General features: G+C 46.6%; 1 protein-coding gene and 1 long non-coding RNA gene across 3 annotated transcripts in view; one reads left to right on the forward strand and one right to left on the reverse strand.

The window, feature by feature from the left end:
- ACLY (ATP citrate lyase) overlaps positions 1-21,552 on the reverse strand; it is a 60,492-nt gene that overhangs the window by 19,690 nt on the left and 19,250 nt on the right. The window contains exons 4-18 of one of the 2 annotated variants that reach the window (XM_081883857.1): positions 21,111-21,173; positions 20,573-20,763; positions 18,295-18,374; positions 16,450-16,580; positions 14,439-14,557; positions 13,418-13,554; positions 11,144-11,205; positions 10,583-10,700; positions 9,624-9,778; positions 8,237-8,327; positions 7,314-7,343; positions 4,229-4,370; positions 2,319-2,487; positions 1,490-1,594; positions 630-826 (exon numbers count right to left, since the gene is read on the reverse strand). In XM_081883857.1, the coding sequence (XP_081739983.1) occupies positions 630-826; positions 1,490-1,594; positions 2,319-2,487; positions 4,229-4,370; positions 7,314-7,343; positions 8,237-8,327; positions 9,624-9,778; positions 10,583-10,700; positions 11,144-11,205; positions 13,418-13,554; positions 14,439-14,557; positions 16,450-16,580; positions 18,295-18,374; positions 20,573-20,763; positions 21,111-21,173 (1,790 nt within the window). The remainder of the gene's footprint in view (positions 1-629; positions 827-1,489; positions 1,595-2,318; positions 2,488-4,228; positions 4,371-7,313; positions 7,344-8,236; positions 8,328-9,623; positions 9,779-10,582; positions 10,701-11,143; positions 11,206-13,417; positions 13,555-14,438; positions 14,558-16,449; positions 16,581-18,294; positions 18,375-20,572; positions 20,764-21,110; positions 21,174-21,552) is intronic. The other variant, XM_081883858.1, reaches the window with a different exon arrangement.
- The window catches only part of LOC309354443, a 609,149-nt gene continuing 587,676 nt past the window's right edge, over positions 80-21,552 (forward strand). Inside the window, exon 1 of the long non-coding RNA XR_014162304.1 lies at positions 80-214. This is a non-coding gene — a long non-coding RNA (uncharacterized lncRNA). The remainder of the gene's footprint in view (positions 215-21,552) is intronic.

The following is a 21,552-nucleotide window of genomic DNA, read 5'->3' on the forward strand; positions in this document are numbered from 1 at the left end:
TTATTATTATTATTATTATTATTATAAGTACTTAATTTGTTCTGGAGGTCCATTATTAACCTGAAACTGTTCTTAACCTGAAGCTAATGGGGCCTCCTGCTGCTGCTGCACCGCTGGAGCACTATTTCTGTTCTCATCCTGAAGCAAAGTTCTTAACCCAAGGTATTATTTCTGGGTTAGCAGAGTCTGTAACCTGAAGCATATGGAACCCGAGGTACCACGGTACAGTGGTACCTCGGGTTACAAACACCTTGGGTTACAGATGCTTTGGGTTACAAACTCCACTAACCCGGAAGCAGTACCTTGGGTTAGGAACTTTGCCCCAGGATGAGAACGGAAATCATGTGCTGGCGGCACGGCAACAGCGGGAGGCCCCATTAGCGAAAGCGCACTTCAGGTTAAGAACGGTCTCAGGTTAAGAACGGACCACCGGAACAAATTAAGTTCGTAGCCCAAGGTATCACTGTAATAGATTCATCTTAAAAGTATCTCCTTTTACGAACAGATGTCAATTTTACGCTTTGACTTGTATACTTTTGTATCCCGTGTGTGCCAATAAAGGAGATGGATGGATGGATTGAACAAGGGTTTCAGAATACACGGAATATCGCTTGGGCCGCCGCTCTCACCTATCCCCACCAATGGCCACCCCTTCAAAGACGCCGTCTGTGGTCCTGGAGATGATGTTGTTAAGTTCATTGGACATCCCTCCTGAGCGGGAGACATAAGCTACGCTTCCGGGGCGGTACAGCTTAGATGCCAAGATGTTATCTAGCATTCCACCTGTGTTTCCGATCTTGAAACAGCCAGGCTTGATTCCACCTACCTACAAACAAAAACGAAGGAGATGAAATATCGGAGCGGTTGTAGTTTGTGTAGTAACAGCTCAACAGTTTCGAAAACTCTCTCTTTCATAAAACGGGAAATTCAAATCCAGAATTTTTGTACATGTGACAAGGGATTGTTGGATATGCAGATCAGGCCCAGAGCCAATCACACAGCATATTTGCTCCTAACTGATTTACCCTCAATTTGCTTCTTTTTTTTTAAAGGTCTTTCACCAAATAGCAGTAACAGATCCATCTGTGAGAGTGGAAGGTGTGAACCACAATTCAGGGATCTGATTCAGCCCCCATGTATTTATTTATGACTTCACCAGATCCCACAATTTTTGTGGTGGGAACAAAAATGGGGCGGGGAAGACATCTGAAGGCAACGCTGTTCAGGGAAGTTTTTAATGTTTGATGTTTTATTGCGTTTTTAATATTCTGTTAGGAGCTGCCCAGAGTGGCTGGGGATGCCTGGCCAGATGGGTGGGGTATAAATTTATTATTATTATTATTATTATTATTATTATTATTATTATTATTATTATTATACTTTACCTCTGTGCAGGAAAGAATTTATAGATTTTCACATCAACGCACATTAAAAACAAATTAACGAAGCAGAATAAGCCAATGAAAGCCATGGTTCCTTCTTCTCTCACCGTTGCAGGCCCGATTATGGTGACGCCTTTCTCGTCTGCCATCTTGATCAACCGGCGAGTCAGCGCCTCTGGGATACCTTCTGCAATGATGGCCACAGTGCGGATCTGCAGACCAAGAGAGAATCAACACCGGCAATGACTTCCTGGAGTCTCAGCCTCCTCAGCGATAGGGAGGATCAGAAAAGCATTGGCAACTATCAAGGCTTTTACCTATTTATCTACTTGCACTTTAATGTGCTTTCGAACTGCTAGGTTGGCAGCAGCTGGGACAGAGCAATGGGAGCTCGCCCCATCATGGGGATTCGAACCACCAACTTTCTGATCGGCAAGCCCAAGAGGCTCAGTGGTTTAGACCACAGCGCCACCCGCATCCCCCTAGCCATATGTGCACAGGGGTCATACAAGATCAGGAACCCTGCACAGGGGGAGCCAGCAGGCCCAATCCCACCCCCCGCCCTTTGCACATTCAGTCTACGTGTGACTGGAAGCTGTGGTGTAACTGCTTGCACAGGAACAGAATTACAGTGGTACCTTGGGTTACGTACTTAATTCGTTCCGGAGGTCCGTTCTTAACCAGAAACTGTTCTTAACCTGAAGCACCACTTTAGCTAATGGGGCCTCCCGCTGCTGCCGCCACGCGATTTCTGTTCTCATCCTGAAGCAAAGTTCTTAACCCGAGGTAATATTTCTGGGTTAGCGGAGTCTGTAACCTGAAGCGTATGTAACCTGAAGTGTATGTAACCCGAGGTACCACTGTATTATTTTTTTGTTCGCTTCTGTTCCTCCTCAGGACTCAGGTCACAGATCCCGCCAACTCCACTCCACACACCTGCGGGTGGTTCATGGTCTCCACGGTGCTGTCGTAGGCCGAGCGGAGGGATGCAAAGTTGATCAGCACATCCACTTCCGGGTGCTTCTTCATGGCGTCTGCCATGTTCTTGAAGACGGGGATGAGTATCTCCTTGTGGCCCCAGTAGAACTTCTGTTTGTGGTCCCCACTGCAAGGAAACGCATCACACGCCCTAACATTAATTATCAGCTGCAACAGAGAGAGAAATGAAGGTGCACATGCGTGCGAAAACAGTGGCACGTTTCCCAGTGTGGGGAATGTCCATTACTGCTTTGGGCAACACTTGTGGAGCTTCTGCTGCTGTAGGTAAATGGGAACTTCTTTTCCCGGCTCCATCTAAGCCTTAGTTCTCCCTGAGGTGGTCAATCTCCATCTGGTATGCCAGACTTCAGGGTAGGGGCAAACATGTCTGAATGCTCAGCCATACCACAGAAACAACAATCCCTCAAAGGGGGAGCTCACAAGCAGGAGGGCTCCAGCCTAGTCTCCTTTGGGGCAGGCTAGTTTCCTACGCGCAGCCAAGATGAAGCTAATTTACCTGTGGCCGAGTTTCCTAGGGCTGGGCAATATATTGATCTATCGTCCAAAACCAGTTTGAAGTCTATTGTCTTGATATTGGTTTCATAATTTTTGGCCTGGCAATAAATCACGAATCATGATGTGTGTTAGGGCTAGGCGATATATCGTCCAAAACCAGTTTGAGGTCTGTATTGTGATATCGGTTACATAATTCTTGACCTGGCAATATGTTGCAAATCAAAGATGGGTGTGTGTGTGCTCTATGCAAAAACCACAATGCGGGGGGAACCATGAAGCCAGCCAATGCCTCTACATAGCTCCATCCTTATTTCAGATATTGTGATGTATTGCGATGACTAGCTGGTGATATATCGCGATGTTGAAAACAAGGTATCGCCCAGTCCTAATGGGAGCATGGAAAAGAAAAGGAAGGAAACAGGAGAGGAAAGGGGCAGCTATGCAAATGCAATGGGCGATAATGGAATTCTACCAGCTTGCTAGTTTGTGGGAAGAAGCAACAAGGGCATGAATGGCAGGGATTCTACCAGTACTATGTAAACCCCAGGACCAGGTAATGTCAAATGATGCCAAGGACCATGACACAGGCTGCAATGCACGGGAGGTGTGACTTAGATGATGCAGGAGGGTATGGGATGTACTGGGGCAGGGCCAGATTTAGGTTTGAGGAGGCCCTAAGGTACTGAAGGTAATGGGGTCCTTTATATGTCCAGCTGTCCTTTGTCAACAACAAATTGTCGCTGTTTTTTGTGCTGAATATATGCTATATGGTAATTTATGGACCTAATAGGTATCTGAAGCCATTAGTACATGTTGTCATGCAACCAGTCCAAGCAGAATGTAGGCCCCCTATATATAGAAAGGAGCAAACCAGTGATATTTTAGGGAGCAGGCTAGCAGGCAGGGCCCATGACTTACATCATAGGAGCCTACACAACACAAAACATTGTTGCTGTATGTAGGTTTCATTTTATTCGTTTTTTATCTTATATTTTGGAAATGTACATCTAGTTCTTTTCCTATGAATTTTTTTTGGGGGCCCCCAAGAGAGTGGGGCCCTAAGCTATAGCTTGTTTAGCTTATACGTAAATCCAGCACTGCACTGGGGCCTCAATTTGAGACAAGAGATGAAAGGGAATCAGATTGAGGAGGGAACAGCACGAAAGCAATGTTCACAAGAGGGAAAAAAGAGGAAAAATATAGTATTTAGCAGGACAGCTAAATACTCGTCCCAGCCTTAGCTACAAAGTTCTACTGCCGCAGAAAAATGGCAGAAAGGAATTGAGATGAAGGAAGATGCAATGGGAGCAGCCCCCCCCCCCAAACATGGGACAGAGGCACTGCAAACCTACGTGAATGGATAAACCATGGCAGCCACCGAAGGCTCGTCTCTGGAACAGACGTAGTCGAAGTCCAGCATGCCTTGCACAGCCCGGGTCTGCATTCCCCAGACGATCGCCTTGGTGTGGCGGCTGAACAAAGTTGTGGCTTTACCTGCATGAGGGGGAAAGAGAAGACGACCCCGCCCGCCCAGGGCCAGACATTTAACATCCATACAGAAAGGCTCCAAGCGGCAGCGCATGGCCAGGCACGCCACCGCAAAAGCCATCCCTGGCCAAGCATCTCTCTCTGCATTCCAGGAAGGAGGCGCATACCAGCCATTCGTAGGAAGCGAAGCATGAGAGACAGAAAGCAGCCAAAGTCATCAGCTTCTTACTAGGAAGGTTTCCTGTCCACCATACTGGCTATTCTTACACACTGGCTATTCTTACAAAGTTATGAAAACAAAGCTGTAAGCTTCTTCCAAAGGGGGCTCAGACAATCTGGGGGCGTTTCTGAAAATCCCCTCTTAAATGGACATCTTGACTGACCCAACTGCTCCCCTAAATCAGTACAACGAAAAGCGGCTGCACTTCTCACTCCTGAAGGTTGGTCCTCTCCAGAAAGAATGAGAGAAACTACAGGATGGTGGACACAAAATATTGCCACACAAAGAGAGAAAGAGAGAGAGAGAGAGAGAGAGAGAGAGAGAGAGAGAGAGAGAAACTACGAAACTGTAATAAATAAATACTCATATTGGAAAGCTTCTGTGATCCCTAAGCACCCACCAGGAGAGTGAAACACTCTGAACTGAACAATTTTGGTGTGCCTCTACATTGGATCATTCAGTGACTCCTGGTGCAGGGCCATAACAAAACTATTCAGCTTTAGAGGAAGCTGCCCATTGCATCTCTGCACGAGTCTCTGCTTTTCTCCAAATCAAGGGCATGCTCTAAACAGGGGCAATGGAAGGTGGGTGTGAGGGGTGCGGGCCGCCCCGGTGTCATGCCTAGGGGGTGGATTACAAAATCCCCCCAGGTGGATCGGTGTAGTTTCATTCTGCTGAGTGGCAAAGTTTAATTGTGTTGAATATATACTATATGGTAATTTCTGGACCAAATAGGTATCTCAAGCCATTTGCACGTTGTGAGGCAACTGGTCCATGCAGAATGTTGGTCCACCCAAAGTTTCATTCTGCTGAGTGGCAGCACATAAAAGCAGCTTAAACACACCAACCAGACTTCTAAAAACCACCACAATCTACCACAAATGCTGAAGTGAGATAGGGTCAAAAAAGGGTATTTGGATGTTTATGACAGACCAAACCTTAAAGTACCTAAAGGGTGGGGGAGGGAGCAGGAAAAAGAGGCAGGATGAAAACAAGGGAGAAGGGCCGAGAGAACAAGTATCCCATCTCCTATCTGGAAGGAGAAGTCCAGGATTTGATTCGCTTATTGCTGCTCTTCCATCAAGGAACGCCAGGCAAAAGGCAAGAAGTTATTTTAGCGCCCTCGTCCACATGCAACGCTAAGGTAATGCTATGCAGGGGTTGGACTGCGCACGCGATTTTCGGCATCTGCGCAGACGTGATTTTCGGCATCTGCGTCTGCAGAGACGCAATTTCTGGTGCAGTGGAAGCAATCCCAGTGCTGTGCTGCACCAGTTTAGCGCAGCACACGGGGATTCGCTGAGCGGGCAGCTCAGTTCAGGGGTGGCTCATGGGCCGGTTAAACGACCCCCCTGGGCCGCTTGTGGCTCATGGGCCTTAGGTTGCCTACCCCTGTGCTATGGCTTAATGTGAGAAAGCGACCCAACATGAGAGCTCCCAGAGAGGAGACTGGGGCTCCCCAGCTGTTTCTTTGCTGTGCTAAGCTAAGCCAAGCCATTATTTGGGCTTAGCATGTCGTCCAAACCTAGCTGGTGGTTTAGCTTCCCCAAACAAACCACAAACTGTAAGCCACAGGAAAAAAACTTGTTTTGCAATGGTTTTATTGGTGTGATCCTTCCTGGGAATATTTTGACGGAAGGACGTTGTTGTCGTTGTTGGAATAGCATCTTCTGTCCTATAGCACTGCATTCCTGTGAGCCTATTAAAATCATGCAGATGAAGATTCCCAACAGAAAATTCCTCAGCAAGAACAGCTTACTCTAAACTCCAGTGACTAAAGGATAAGATGGTGCCGATCAAAGAGCACGAATAGAGACAGGTAAAGATAAATAGACACAGTCTGAATTTTTGTGGAATTCCTCTTCCGCTCTTAAAAAATAAATAAATCCGGTCTGAATTTGCAGCACTGCACTAAAAACCGCTGGCTATGGACACAGATGGGGGGCATCAGTCGATTTCTGCCCTCTGCAGTGGCGAAAGCACTATATGCCTGACATCTGCAAAGTTGGTGGCAAACCAGCTCACAATTCAATATCAGGAGGGCCAATAAAGATTGCATTGGAACTGTACCACTCTGAGAGCAAGGGAGAGGTTTAAAAAGACTTGACAATAATACCACATCAGTCTGAATATAGTCTGCACTCTTTCCCCAATTCTGGCTTGCATAAAACCTGAGACAGGTCTATAATCACTGTCTTAACAGGTAGAAAAGCTGTGATTTAAGGTGGGACCTTGTGTATAACCATTGCCCGTCCTTCTCAACAGGTGGCACTGGTTGCCAAGAGAATTGTTCATTGTGATCGGAATCCAGAGACCATGAAAGACACTGGATGCTGCCAGCAATTTACGGTATTTTTCCTCCCCGCTTTCAAAGATATCTCATTTTAGGGGTGTGGCCTGCATTCGAGGGCGACTTATATGCAGACTAATATGGTAGTTGGTGATCACAGGCCCTTCTTTTCCCACAATTGTGTTTTAGGGGGGGAAATTAAAATAAATAAGAGGCAAGAGGGGAAAGAAGATAGAGAGAGGTGTTTTTTAAAAAGCCACATTACCAGGGACAAGAGGGGACAGGGACAAACCAGGCAACAAAACTGCAAGGGTAAAGAGCAAGGAATAACACCGGCCAACCCAAACCAAAAACCACACAGGACACCCGTTGAAAATTAACTCCACAAGCAGCTGGTAGCAAGGCTGGACACTGAGCTGAGCTAGTGGTGGGGTCCTACCTTGAACAGGTCTTGGAGGTGGGGACGCATCTGTTAAAGAGAGAATCACCATTGCAAGAAATCCGACAAGGCTGCCTGTCTTGGCTTTCGTCTCACATTATGCTGGGGGAGGGGGGGCAGTTGGGATAGGGGTTTAAGCAACTGCAATCTTAAGTATAGTGGTTTTCAAACCGGGTGTCTAGGAACCCAGGAGCTCTTTCGAATCTTACCAGGCTAGTAGGGAAAGGGGGAAAGGTGTCAATCAATGCGGGGCGGGTGAAAACTATCGTGGCGGGCAACTGGCCCAGAATTGGTGGATCTCAAACTTTGGGGAATCAACCCCAGCGATGTGCAGGGGGAGTTGGTGTGGGAGATAAAAGTTCCAGGGAAGGGAGAGGATCCCACAAGAGGCAGACCCAGAGCCACATTCCTGCAAACAGCACTGGTTTCGCATTGCAGCTGCCAGCAACGGAAGCTAAAAACCTTGCCTTGCACAAATCAGGAAGTGGGTGGTGCTATGTGCAAAGACGTTACATGCTCATATGCTGAAGGGGAGGTTTCCAGTGGAAGGTGATGCTCAGAAGATCTCCAACCCACCCACCCACCCCGTCCCTGAATTTAAAGAAAGAAAGACACAGTGATGCCTAGGGGTTTTTTTTTCTCAAGGCAAGAAACAAGGCACAACAGACCTGGTCAACGCAACATGCAAACGGAGAGTGCGTGCTACCAAAATTATCTGCAAAACGCAGGGATTCCATGCCAACTGTTCCTTGGCAGGGCGGGGGCAGAGGGGGGCGGACGGACAGACGTGGAAAGGATTCCCTGAAAATATTACGTTTCTGATTTCCACGCTTCAGCAGCCAGTGCAAAGGGAGGGCACGCAGGAATGGGAAAGCAGCACCGCGAGGGAATCCGAAGAAACAGGAGAGAAACCGGGAGCTTACCAGAAAGCGTTGTCTGCTTTGCCTTCTTTGCCGGAGCCAGATCGTCGGGTCTGCACTCAGAAAAAGATGCCGTTCTGCTTGTTGCTGGGGTCTGAAGGGGAAGCCAGAAAAAAGGGGGTTAGCGGCTCGCTAACACACACAGCCCAAATCCAGCCCACCAAACCACAGTGGAAGGAGATGAAATCCCTCTGCCTGCTCTTTAGAAATCTCCCCTAAAGGGCAGGAAGAGGAAACTTCCACCTCTCATCTTAGTGCTGAATGCCACAGCACCAAGACAGGAGATACTGTATTTTTCGCTCTATAAGACGCACCAGACCACAAGATGCACCTAGTATTTGGAGTAGGAAACCAAGAAAAAATATATTCTGAACCGCAGAAGCCAGAACAGCAAGAGGGATCGCTGCACAGTGAAAGCAGCGATCCCTCTTGCTGTTCTGGCTTCTGTGATAGCTGCGCAGACTGCATTCGCTCCATAAGACGCACACACATTTCCCTTTACTTTTTAGGAGGAAAAAAGCGAGTCTTATAGAGCAAAAAATACTGTAAATCCTTACTTTTTAAGTGTAAAAGCCAACATTCCCAGCTCCATGCCAGTGCTGGAGTAGGAAGGGCTGTTTACTTAAGTGTGTGTGCATTTGTTCCTGTGGTGAGCATGCATGCGTACTGAGTGTGCCTGTGTGTGATCAATGTGTGAGCTGGCATGTGACCCTTGAAGGGGTGGCTGGATCAGTGTGGGTCCTCAGGCCAGGAAATAAGCCACTCTTGTGCTGTAGGATTATTATTATTTATTGCCTCCAGTCCCGCCTTTTCCTTCAAGGAGCTCAAGGCGGCCTTACAAGGTTCTCTCCTCCCTCCTTTAATCCCTCTGCAACAACCCTGTGAGGTAGGTTTGACAGAGAGGCAGTGACTAGGCCCAGGGTCACCTAGCGAGCTTTAAGGCCATCTGGAGATTTGAACCCTGGTGGGACGCAGGTGGCACTGTGGGTTAAACCACAGAGCCTAGGACTTGCCGATCAGAAGGTTGGCGGTTCGAATCCCCGCAATGGGGTGAGCTCCCGTTGCTTGGTCCCTGCTCCTGCCAACCTAGCAGTTCGAAAGCACGTCAAAGTGCAAGTAGATAAATAAGTACTGCTCCATCGGGAAGGTAAACGGCGGTTCCGTGCGCTGCTCTGGTACGCCAGAAGCGGCTTAGTCATGGTGGCCACATGATCCAGAAACTGTACGCCATCTCCCTCAGCCAATAAAGCGAGATGAGCGCCGCAACCCCAGAGTCGGCCACGACTGGACCTAATGGTCAGGGGTCCCTTTACCTTCACTCCCAGGTCCTAGTCTGACACTCTTAACCTCTACGCCACACTGGCTCTCAGGATTGTAGTACCAGTCTTACCGAGGAGCTGCCGCTGGCGTTGAGGAGGAAGTTTGCCGTGTGGGCTGCCGTGGGAGGCTGGTTTGGGATGGGCCGGTGTCCCAGTGCCATGCCGACAATGGCAGTCATGTGGGTCTCCGTACCAAAGACATGGATGGGAATGCCAGTAGTTTTCCCTGAATGCAAAAGAAAAAGAGCAGAATCAGAACAGGCTGCAGCCTCCCTGCAAAGACTCACTATAGAAATACAGTCATACCTCGGGTTACAGGCCCTTCAGGTTGCGGTTTTTCTGGTTATGGACCCCCGTAACCCGAAAGTACCAGAACGGCTTACGTCCGGGTTTTTGGCAGTCGTGCATGCGCAGAAGCGCTAAATCACGCTTTGCGCATGCGCAGAAGCGCCGAGTCGCAACCCTCACATGCGCAGACGCGCCGCTGCGGGTTGCGAACGTGCATCCCACATGGATCACGTTCGCAACCCGAGCATCCACTGTATGGTGAAGTTAAAGAGAGGCCTTGCTTTATCATGGGTGCAGAGCAATGACCATCACCGGTTAAGTTTAGGACAACTGGGAGAAGGTGTAAGAGAGAAGTCTTAATCTAGCAGCATAAAAAAAATGTAGCCCGAATATCAAAAGTTGGAGTTACCAAATCTTTAATGCCCTGGGGCCAGCCACTGGTTTTTAAACAGAGAACCGTGTTTTGAACGGAGCAAGCACTGGAAAGTCTGCTGGCTTTCCTTCTCCTGCTTTTGGGCTCCAGTTCAAGAGATTGGCTGAGGGGCATAAAGGTTCTTTTCATCAGCCATGCTGGAAGACAGATGGGGAACCCCAGGGGCCATACTGAGAAACCTTTGTTGCCAGCTGTCATCAACGCTCTTTAAATGAGGCTAAGGACCCGGGTTGAGAGCAAAAATAAATGAAAGCAAATGAGTAAGCAGGAAGTATTTGAAGTTTAAATAATCCTCAGGGCTTTGCTCACCTACTTCCCCCATGACTCGTAAGCCCTCCTGGTAGTTTGGGCCTCCTCTCCTCACGAAGATCCTGACCTCATGCTCTTTCAGAGGGCCCTGATAATCTTTAATAGCCCTCACAATGCCCTGCAGAAGGAAATATGAAAAACAGAGAATCATGCACAGACACTCATGGCTAGCTCTAGCTATCAAGCCAACAAAATCCACATTAACAATGCTCACACCACATCTCTCTGCCTCGCCTGATCTTGCCTCCTCTCACCACAGAAGCTAAAGGACAGGCTACCTTGGTCAGTGCACTGCAACTAGGATGAAAGACCAGAGGCAGTACCTACTTTTCAATCCTCGCAAGAGTACTGAACCTCATCACAGCGCTGCAACTTGCCCCAGACAAAACCTAAGTTCCCCTCAGCACTCGCACAGACAGTGCTAAGTCAACAGCCCATTCAATTCAGTTCCAATCCACCCTGGAAACTCAGCAAAACGTCAATGTTTTTTTACCAGCGTACTCAGATGAGGATGCTAATATGAATGACCGGTGCCAGGGACCTTTTCGGGATCAACTTTACCTTAAAGGTGGCAGCCACGTTGGTAAAGTTAGCAATGCTCCCTCCGATGATCAGGATTTTGCCTGTGCAAGGTAGAGGAAGGAACAAGAGGGAAGAGAAAGGAGTTGATTTGTTAAGAAATACCAGAACATAATTCTAGGCCTGGAGCGCTTTAGAAGCAGCTGATAGGCAGGAGCAGGGCTGGATTTAGGTTTGATGAGGCCCTAAGCTACTGAAGGTAACGAGGCCCTTTATATGTCCAGCTGTCCTTTGTCAACAACAAATTGTCGCTGTTTTTTGTGTTGAACATATGCTATATGGTAATTGATGGACCTGACAGGTATCTAAAGCCATTTGCACATAACAAAATATGTATTTTATCAAAGTCATTGTTGAACTGAAATACAATTAAGAAGTATATTAACAGTGAAATACAATGAAGTAGTAGTATACTAATAGTGAAATAATTATTAAGCTCTAACTTAAAATGATTTTTTATTCATAACAAACTTAATAATAATGCAAACACGCTGGCATTCACCAATAACAAGAGTTCCCTTAGAAACACAATTTACAAAGACTCATAATCTAGTCTCTAGGAACTCGCTATAACATGAAATAATAATAGGTGTAAATATATGATGCAAACTACTAATAATTATAAATAGCTTTATTAATACAAAATTAAGTGTTATAACCTGTACAATGCAATTGTAGTTAATACAATGCATTTTTTATATAATGTCAGTATCACCATAGTAGTCCACATTGTTCATTGGGACAGCAGACCTTTGTACCCTGTTACACTTAGTGAGTGTAAAAGACGGTATTTCTAGTAATAGGTACATCCAGTTTTCCTTTAATTTGGGGGGGGCCCAAGAGCTATAGCTTATTTAGCTTATACGTAATTCCAGCACTGGCCAGGAAGATGCTCCAATATAGCTGTGGGTCATTTTAAAATAACATGCACACATTGGTTCCCTGAAGCAATTCTGAATGCACCTAGATGTCTCTGGGGGTGGGAGAAAAGCTGTCTTTTGGAAACCCAGTCGCTCATTATCACCACATTCAGCAGCAAGCAGTTGCAGGACTTAAATCCTTACCAGCTTCTTTTGAAGGTGTTGTTGAAAATGCACCAGGGTAGAAGTCCTGTAGGGTCTGGTTGAAGCTAGGCCTTCCTAGAGGACCATTGGGGCAGGGAGTCTCAGTCCCCAAAGGATCTAGCTGGTTGTGGGGCCAGAAGGCCATTAAGCTTCCCCTCGGCTTTCATCGAGCCAGGTAGGAGCATTTCCAGGTCAGAAACCAGGTCCTTCCTGCTACTGTTCCTTCCTCTTGTCCCTCCTCCTCTCACCTCTCATTGAACTTCTCCTCTTTCTCCATCTAGTTTCGCTACCTGCCAGCTCCCTCTCTTCTCTTTATCTGCTTCTCCCTCGCTTGTCACATTCTTTTTCCTGGCCAATCCCACCTGGACCATTAACTGGGTCATTTCTAGGCACTAGGATGGGTTCAAGAGAATGGTGGTTCCAACGTCCGACCACCAAGGTGTTGCGTCGAAGAGCAGCAAGTATTTCTATGAAACAGCTTTCCACAGTAAACCACACTCCTGACACACAAAAGGCGCACGCAAGGTTTCTACATCCACACACAAAACACACCTTTCTCCATTCCGCATCCAAGAGACAATCTCACAGTTCAGTGGCTCATTCCAGGAAGGCCAAAAATGCTTGAGGAAGGTGTGGAACATGGCTGGTCAGAGGAAGATTTGGTTGGGCATGGCCTCCTGGGCCAATCAGAATGCTCCCTGTCAGGAGCCCAGCCTACACTCGAGTAGGACCCTGGCAGAGAAACATGCCCAACTGGCATGCTCTCTCCCTCCTGGTCGATCGTTTGGGAGCTTCAAAAGCTTTCTTCAGCCTGAACGTCACAGCGACCGATGCCAACAGACACTGGCACACTTAGGGATCCGTAGAGTTTGTGCATCATGCATAACAGACCTCAGCAACTCAGCATTTTGGCTAATCTACTTTGTTTACATATAAACACACATGGAGCACTGCAACATGGCTCCCTCTCTCTCTAGCATCAGACAGCAAAAAGAAAAAGAACGAGGGACAATAGGTCCCACTTCATGGAACAGAGTAACACAAATATCCTGTCTCCGTCACTTCCCACTCTGTGGAGTCAAAACATATACTGTCGTGTGAAAGACAACAATCCCGTGACTGCAATCATGGAGCAGGAATTCTAACAGTCCCCAGGCTTGAGGTGCCACCCACCCCACACCTTCTCTTTTACCTTCTGGGTGCTTTTCCCGTGTCATGAGGGAGAGGATAGTCTTGGCATAGTCGTAGGTCTGCTGTTCACTGGGCGCTCCTGAATATTCGCCATAGTTGGCGAGTTCGTTCACCCCACCAAGGTCACAGATGGTGTCACTAAGTGGAAGGCACACAAGTGATATTAAGAAGGTTTAGTCAGCGAAACTAAGGATGCCTATAAGGCCCGGTGGAAAGCGGAGCAAGAACGAGGCTGTGTTCCTAGCTCATGATGAGGAACTGAGGCAAGAGCATCAGCTAGCCTGGCTGAACTGCTCTTCAGAGTCAGAAAATTCTGCCACAGTAGTTAAATAAAATGTCCACTTGACAACACGGTAGCTCAGCCAACAGCGGGAGGTGGTGGTGGGGTTTTGAACTTTGCAGAAACAGAGAAGCCAGTTTAGTTAGCGAGGATTAGAACCCGCTTAGCAGAACTGAAGTGTGTGCATGCGTATCAAATTATCTTGCATAAAATATGCTCGGCTTCCCAAAGTTAAGTGTTGGTAAGAATTTACCCAGCAGTGGTCATAACTGAGCCTAAGCACAGTTTCTTCCAGCCACCATGGCAACTGGAGAAAAATGTGGCAGGACCACCATGCCTCTCAAGCATTGATATGTGAAGCCGCGCTCCACAAGCCTAAACACCTGAGAATTCTCACTATACATTTTTGCTACAACTGCATTTTGAAAGCAAAGCAAAAATAGCAGAGATACCCAGGGTGGCAAATCATGTATCAGGTTATCAGTCTGTGTATTTATATGGAATATGTTGTCTAAGGCCTAAGCGTAGGCTCCATTTCAGGGACAGCAAAATCTCCTAAGTATTAAGGGCAATGTACTGCCGAGAGAGTTCCAGGGACCTCTCAAAAGTCTCATCATTCCATTCCAACAATGATTAACCCGTGTGGGATGATTGGGCAAGGAAGAGCAAACGATGACTAATCAAAAGATGGAACTTGGAGTTTAGGATGAACTGCCACTCCCACAAGATATGTGCTTGGTACCTGTACACTACGGAGGCGCCGCCTCCAGCCACCATAGTCCATATTCTGCCTTTGGGATTCAAGATGGTCAACTTTAGGCTGGCTCCACTCTTGGCGTCTAGGTCAGCAATGTAGGCTTCCTGAAGAAGAGCCCACATATTATTAGAATCAAAACTTCTAAGGACAAAACAGTAAACTCCGCACTTCTCTCATAACACAAAGCCAGGGGCATTTGGGGGGGGGGAATAAAGGAGGAGCAAGTAATCCTTTCCCCATATTTCCATTCCCCCCCCCCACAAATGCCCGTAGATCAATTTAAATGACACTCGCTCACTCATTGAGTTATGAAGCCAGATAAATGTCTTTTCTGGAGTCAAAATGGGGCAAGGTGCACATCTTTGCACTCATTTCTGTGTTTTCAAACACGTATATTGAAACCAATGTTTCCAAAGATAAAATCTAGTCCCACCCTCAGGAATTTACAAGGTGTGTCATCGATCATGGCTCCTCTCCCCCTACATCAATACGATTCCATGATTCCTTGAGGGAGGTCACAACATTTGGCACACCTTTTACACAGGCATTCCCTTGATCTCTCAACCCAAGTCTCCTGTTAAGCTGAATATAAATAATAATAATTAATAATTAATAATTAATAATAATAATAATAATAATAATAATAATAATAATAATAATGTAAACAAGCCTGTAAGGTCAAGGTGAGGTCTGAGGAGGCCACAGGCATGATAAACTTTCCCACTCTTTCACCCCAAAAAACTAACAAGACAGAAGGGATGGGTGGCAGTGTTGAAAGCAGCAGAACTGTATCTGCTCAGTAGTACTTCAATAGCATTCCCCAGTGGTGTTTGATGGGGGCAGAGGTACTGAGGATAACAACGTTGGAGGGATTCAGCCACCGCCTGGACTGGGGTTTCTCTTCAAAGTATCAAGCCACTAAAAAACCCCACCATTATTATTATTATTTCTGAAAAAAGGCAGCTAGATATCAGTTTGGTCCTCCAGGGATAATGGACCCCTGTGCTTGCCCCACCCTGTCAAGTATGGATACCAGACTTGTCATCCTGGCAATTTTATATTGTGAGGTGCTATGGGAATCTGACAAATTATAGTTAACTTATTCCAGGCCAATATAAATCTCTGGTGCAAATATTAGATCTGAAGAGGAAGGAAGTTGGACTACCCCAGGTCCCAAATAATGCTGTAGAAGCACCCCCCAAAATGAGAGAGAGGAAAACCAGTGAAAAACAGGAGGGGTGCTTTCTGTTCATCTCCAAGGTTAGTCAAACTACCACAGCTACCACTGGAGGGACGGACGAAAGAACCGATGTTCAAGAAAGGTGTACGAAGAAAAAGGGGGTTGATGAAGTGATTAGGTAGGGGCCCAAACCTCAGTTAACAACAGAGATTGAGCCTTCCTATGGGAGCTGCTCCTATCCTGTGCATTTTGAGAACATTCATTTCTGTTCTTGCAGAGGCCAGACCCAAGTTCATTAACATTCTTAACAAGTGTAGAGTCTAAGAGTCTTCATTAGTGCCTGGCAAGGGGGATGATTCAGTGAGGTTGTGTTTTTTTGTTTTTTTTTTAACTCATCCATTAGAAACCTGGCCAAATTGAGTTAAGTGTCAGCACTTGAGCCATAACTCACTAATGGGGATTGGCGGGCAGGGAAGAAAAGAGGTATCTAAATGGATTTCTTGGCTAGACAACAATTCTTTTTTTTAAAAAAAAAACAACCTTCCACCTTGGTTTGTATTTTGTGCAATTGCTGTAATTACTAAATTAAGAAATGCCAGAGCATCAGATAAACGCTGGAGACATTCTGCCAAGCAACAAGACACAGGGGATTTTGGGAGACCAAAGTGGGACCAAACTGTTCTGATGGGAATTCGGATTTCGAGATGGAGGCTTTTTTGCACGTTAGCTGAAGTCAAGGAGCCTCACGCTCAACAGAACGCACTTAGGCTCCCTTAATTCCCTAACGCCACCCTAAGAGCAGCCCTTTTCTTTTACCTCTGGATAAGCTTCTCTTCCAAAGGGAGGGGGGAAATCCACATCGCCCCATTTCACTTTGCAGATATAGTCAGCCGTTGCGTCAATCTTCGCAGCAAGGTCAAGAACATAAACGCCATCTGCGGTTACAACTTTGTTGGTGAAGGGAGAGGGGGAGACAGAAGAAGGAGGAGGTCAGCATGAACCAGCTAACAAGGAAAAACGAATGGAAAACATCTAGTTTCAAGGTGTTGCCTAGGTAGGAAATGGTTCTGAATTTCATGGGGTCTTTCCCTGTTGAGCGCTGAACCAGATCCACCATCATAGCACAACCAGCACCTTCCAAGTGGGGCACACTTCTGGAATAAATCTGGACGCAGAAAAGACAGGGCTGGCTAACATCTACCCAAGACCCACAGCCAGTCCATGCTGAACAAGGTCAACTCCATACATGGTCACTTTCTGTGATATTTATGTGCCAAAGTGCCTTTTAGTCTGCAGCAAACTACTTCTGACCATTATGAACATGGCTGCAGGCTGCTTCACATCGCAGGAGTACCCCAGAAAACAAAACAAAAAAAAGCATCCAAAGACTCAGAACAAAACCTTTGCTTAGAAAATAAACACAGTGGATCCTGAAGTATTTTTAAAAAATGTGTCTCCCTCAGGGCCCGAAAGAGGAGCTAGACTTTTCCCTTTTATCTTTACGGGGTGAAAGGCCAGTAACATTGCGTAACACATGAATAAGCCAACTTTCAATGAATATGTGCTCTCTTACAAATACCTCTCTTACAACTATCTCCTGAATGCATTAAGTGTATAATAGTTTAATGATGATCTGTGGGTCTTCCCCCCTCCTTTTTCATGAAGACACCTGGGTCTGGTTATTAAGTATTTAGTTCTTTTAATCTGAGAGGTGGGTTTTTAGTGGCTTTTTTGTTATTTGTTTGATTGTATATTTCAATTAAGGATGTTTTAATATTACGTGTATTTTAATTGGGGGTTGCTTTTATAGTTGCAAACCACTTGGAAGCCATATTGGCATATACACAGTATGTATATTTAACAACAACAACATGACGTGGCAGGCAAATTTGTCATCCCCTCCCCCAACTCTGACCCACCACAGGCCAAAAGAAGCCCCTGGGAATTATAGAGCTGGGGGGAGGGAAAGTCACACATCATGTAATACACCAACCATGCCTGCTACATGCAGGCAAGGATGCAGTGAATTTGCACAATATATCCCATGTCAAATAAAATTCCTGGATAAATAAAAATATTAAGTGATCTTCAGAAATAAAGGATGCTACATGTTCTGGTCAAAGTGGATTTCTCAGGACCAGACTAGATGTGATGCTAAACATCACTGTTCTTCATCATTCACCCTCTTTTTTGTTTATTTTAATTTGTTTTTTTAAAAAGCTGGGAGGGGACATGGTTGTTATTTTAAACTCACAAGGGAGGGAGAATGACGACAGCGCATTTTATATTGCATCTAGTTTGACCCTCGTTTGATTTATAGAAGTTGAAGATTTGTTCTTCTACACTGTTGGCGAAGACTTCAGTTTCTGGCGGCTTGCGAGAACTCGACATCAAAATTAATCTCTGGAAAGATTCGCTCGCATCAGCGCTCTCAAAGACTGATGGACACTTTCTACGCTCCCTGTTTGTGGAGGAGGTCTAATTTAAATTACTCTGACAAGAACAAGTTCATGGAAACGCATTGCCTGTCTGCAGCGAGTGGCCCATGCTCCATCTTCATTTTCTATTCCACCACACTTCGCCGTATAATTGAGAACTGCAGAATACAGAATGAATGAGATGTGGACATTTCATGGAAAACAAGAGAGAGAGAGGAATTACCTAGCGGATTGATTTCCAGGTACGTAAAATATAAGTCTTCGTAAAGATTGAAGAGGCCAGAGATGAAGCTCGCCAAGACACTATATAAAGAAGGCAGAAACACACACAAAATGGGAAAACAGACGCGCACACACACAGACAAATTCATCAAAACCAAATGGGTGTACACCAAAGACACTCCACATTGGGCCTGTTATACAGCCCTGACGTTAGTTCCTTCAGTCTGTCTGCCGTCAGTCCAGCTGAGGTTTCAGACGCCCAGGCCTGAATGAGTCAGACACTGGGACTGCGTCACCCGCCATCGTGATCCCTCCCTAAAGGCCATTTATTATCCGCCTGAAGACGACATTAAAAGGAAAGCAGGCTCCTTCAAATGTCAGCAGGGCACCTCCATGTCGAGAAAAGGATTTTTTGGTGTAAAAAGAAAAGAAAAGGGGGGGGAAAGAACCCAGCTGTTCACCACCACAGAAACAAAAAAAGGACAGGAGAAAAACAGAGGGTGCTTTCTCTACCATCCTTTGTGAATACTAAGGATGCTTTTCTTAAAAGACCACAGGTGGACCTCAGACAATTATGCTCGCCATAGCGAGCAGCACTTCCCCTCTAGCGAGCTGCTGGCCTTCCTCTAGACTTCAAAGCCGCAGAGACAGGTGAAGGGCTGTCCCATGGGTTGCGCTGCAGTCCCTGCCACTGCACCATCTCCTACACTGAGATGAAGGCTTGGGGGTTGTTTGATCAAGATGCCTAAAGAGCCTCTGTCATGCAGGGCCCAACAGGAAACCCTCCCTGGGCTGGCTTTTCTTGCTACAGCAAGGAACGCAGGCAGCGGAGAGCTGGGCACTGCTACCCAAAGTTGTTCAGGGCACCTTCAAGCATTGTTGTCCAGCAGGGTATGTTCCCCTATTCACTGGTGTCTCCCATGGGAACGGCTGGTTGGAGGGGATCTTGTCCAGAGAGGGCAAAGCAAGTGGCGACTACAAGCTTTGGTTCAAGCCCAGCCAACCACTATAGGGCTGGCCTGCTCCAGCCACAGATATACCCGGGCCTTGAGCATGGAAATCCTGCCTGACAGCTTCAGATGCTAGAGGAGGAAAATAACTGAAATCTGATACCTCAGGTTGAAGTTGCTTCAGGTTGAGCATTTTTGGGTTGCGCTCCGCGGTGACCCGGAAGTAACGGAACGCGTTACTTCCGGGTTTCACCACTCGCGCATGCGCAGATGCTCAAAATGACGTAACACGCATGCGCAGAGGCAGCGAATTGCAACCCGCACAGACCTCACAGTTTGCTTCAGGATGCGAACTGGGCTCCAGAAAGGATCCCGTTCTCATCCAGAGGTACCACTGTACTGAAAAGCAGTTCCTTCCTGCTCCTTTAAACTAAAGCTGGCCCAGGAGCATTTTCCAAACACTTCCCGGTTCCCTTTGCCTACCATCTACAATGGTACCCTGGTTTGCAACCATTCTGGATTACAACCACGTCAAACCCGGAAGTGTGTGTCCCCTTTTTTGCATTACAACCCTTTTTTTTAATTACAACTTTTTTTTTTTGGAGGCCCCATTGGCAAAAGCGCACCTTGGGTTACAACCTGTTTTGGTTTACAACCGGGCCTCCGGAGCGGATTCTGGTTGTAAACCAAGGTACCACTATAAAAGCAAAACAGAGGACGCCTTTCGAAACAAAGCTCTTCTAAGGAGTAGGGCTGGTTCTCAACACGGTGCTACATGAGCAGCTAAATACCGTGATGTGCTGATACACCACAACGTCTGGAATGTATCTCGCCTGCTTCTTGCTCCCCCGCGTTATGGGAGGGAGAAACAGCAGCAGGGATGATTCGCCCAGCCCTAGTGAGTGAGGCCAGATACCTCCCTGGCTCTTGCGCAAACGAGGAGCGTCTGTGCTTCGTTAAAACTGCTCAGATGGGGGATAGGAAACCTTCCACCACCACCCCCAGCCGAGCAAGCCCCGATACTGCTCAGGTTCACAAGTGGCAGGGGGCTTCCTCAAGGGCATAGGCAGATGGAGTCCAAGAAGGTGCTCACCAGAACCTTCTCGGGATCTGCCTGCCTAAGCCTTTTCCATCTGCAGGCAACTGGAGCTGGTACGATCTGAATGCCATACCGGTTTCGGACAACTTATCAATATATCACCCAGCTCTACTCGGGGGTGTGGGGGGAGTTGGGGTACCTAACCTGCACGGTCATGTAAAACACGACTGTCCATAACCCACAATTAACATTTTAATATATGTATAAAAAGAGCAAGATTTCAGAATTACTCTCTCTTGTTCGGCGGGGCATGTGCCAGTAGATGCTTCTTGACACTGGGCTCGTCCAACTTCTCGTCCACGCGCACCAGCAGCTTCTGAGCCTTAGTATCAACATCCCCCACATCCACGCCGCCCTCGTGGTAGAACAGCACGTAGTCTCCCTCGCGGGCTGCGTAAATGCACACGTAGAATTCCTCCGCCTGTGGATTTGAGACACCGGGATGGTAAAGGTTTTACCAGACCAAAGGCCAGCAGAGCTTTTCTGCGTTTTCGGAACCAACGGAAGTATATGAATGAGAACACGGGGAGGCTGAGAGCTTCCAATACCCCTCTCTGCAACGGTGTTCGTTGCCTCAAGACGAGGTTATCCAATTTCTCTGCCAAGGTTTTCAAAATTCTTTGGTTTGATTAATAAAATCAACTCCATGGGGAAAAGAGTCCTGGAGGAAAGGAGCCCTGCAACCTTTACGATGCAAGACTAATGCTGTGCTCCCCCAATAACTGTTATGCGTACAAATCTCTGCTTGCGCGTACAAATAAAACTAACCTGTTTGTGTGGTACGAAAGGCTCTATCAAGAAGTTCTTTAGTATGCCCTTAGCTTTGGCAATCTGTGAAAAATGAGAAACAAACATACTCTGAATGAGAAGCCCCACCCAGATATCGAAAACAAGAGGTATTATTCGCCACCTGCATTATGAAGTGCTAAATTCTCACAAAATTATTATTATTTCCCTGCCCCTCACCCTAAGTTCCCAGGGTGGGTTACCACATTAAAGCACAATACTAAAAACAGTTTAAAATAACTTTAAATTACATAAATAAGGTGGGTCTTTAAAAGATACACCTCAAGTATCAAAGGCCAGGGTAAAGAGGTGTGTCTTCAGCATTCACCAGAAGCTACTGTATTTTTCGCTGTATAAGACACACCAGACCACAAGACGCACCTAGTTTTTGGAGGAGGAAAACAAGAAAAAAAATATTCTGAAT

Source organism: Podarcis melisellensis (assembly GCF_964234715.1).
Source record: "Podarcis melisellensis genome assembly, chromosome: 13".
Lineage (NCBI taxonomy): Eukaryota > Metazoa > Chordata > Lepidosauria > Squamata > Lacertidae > Podarcis > Podarcis melisellensis.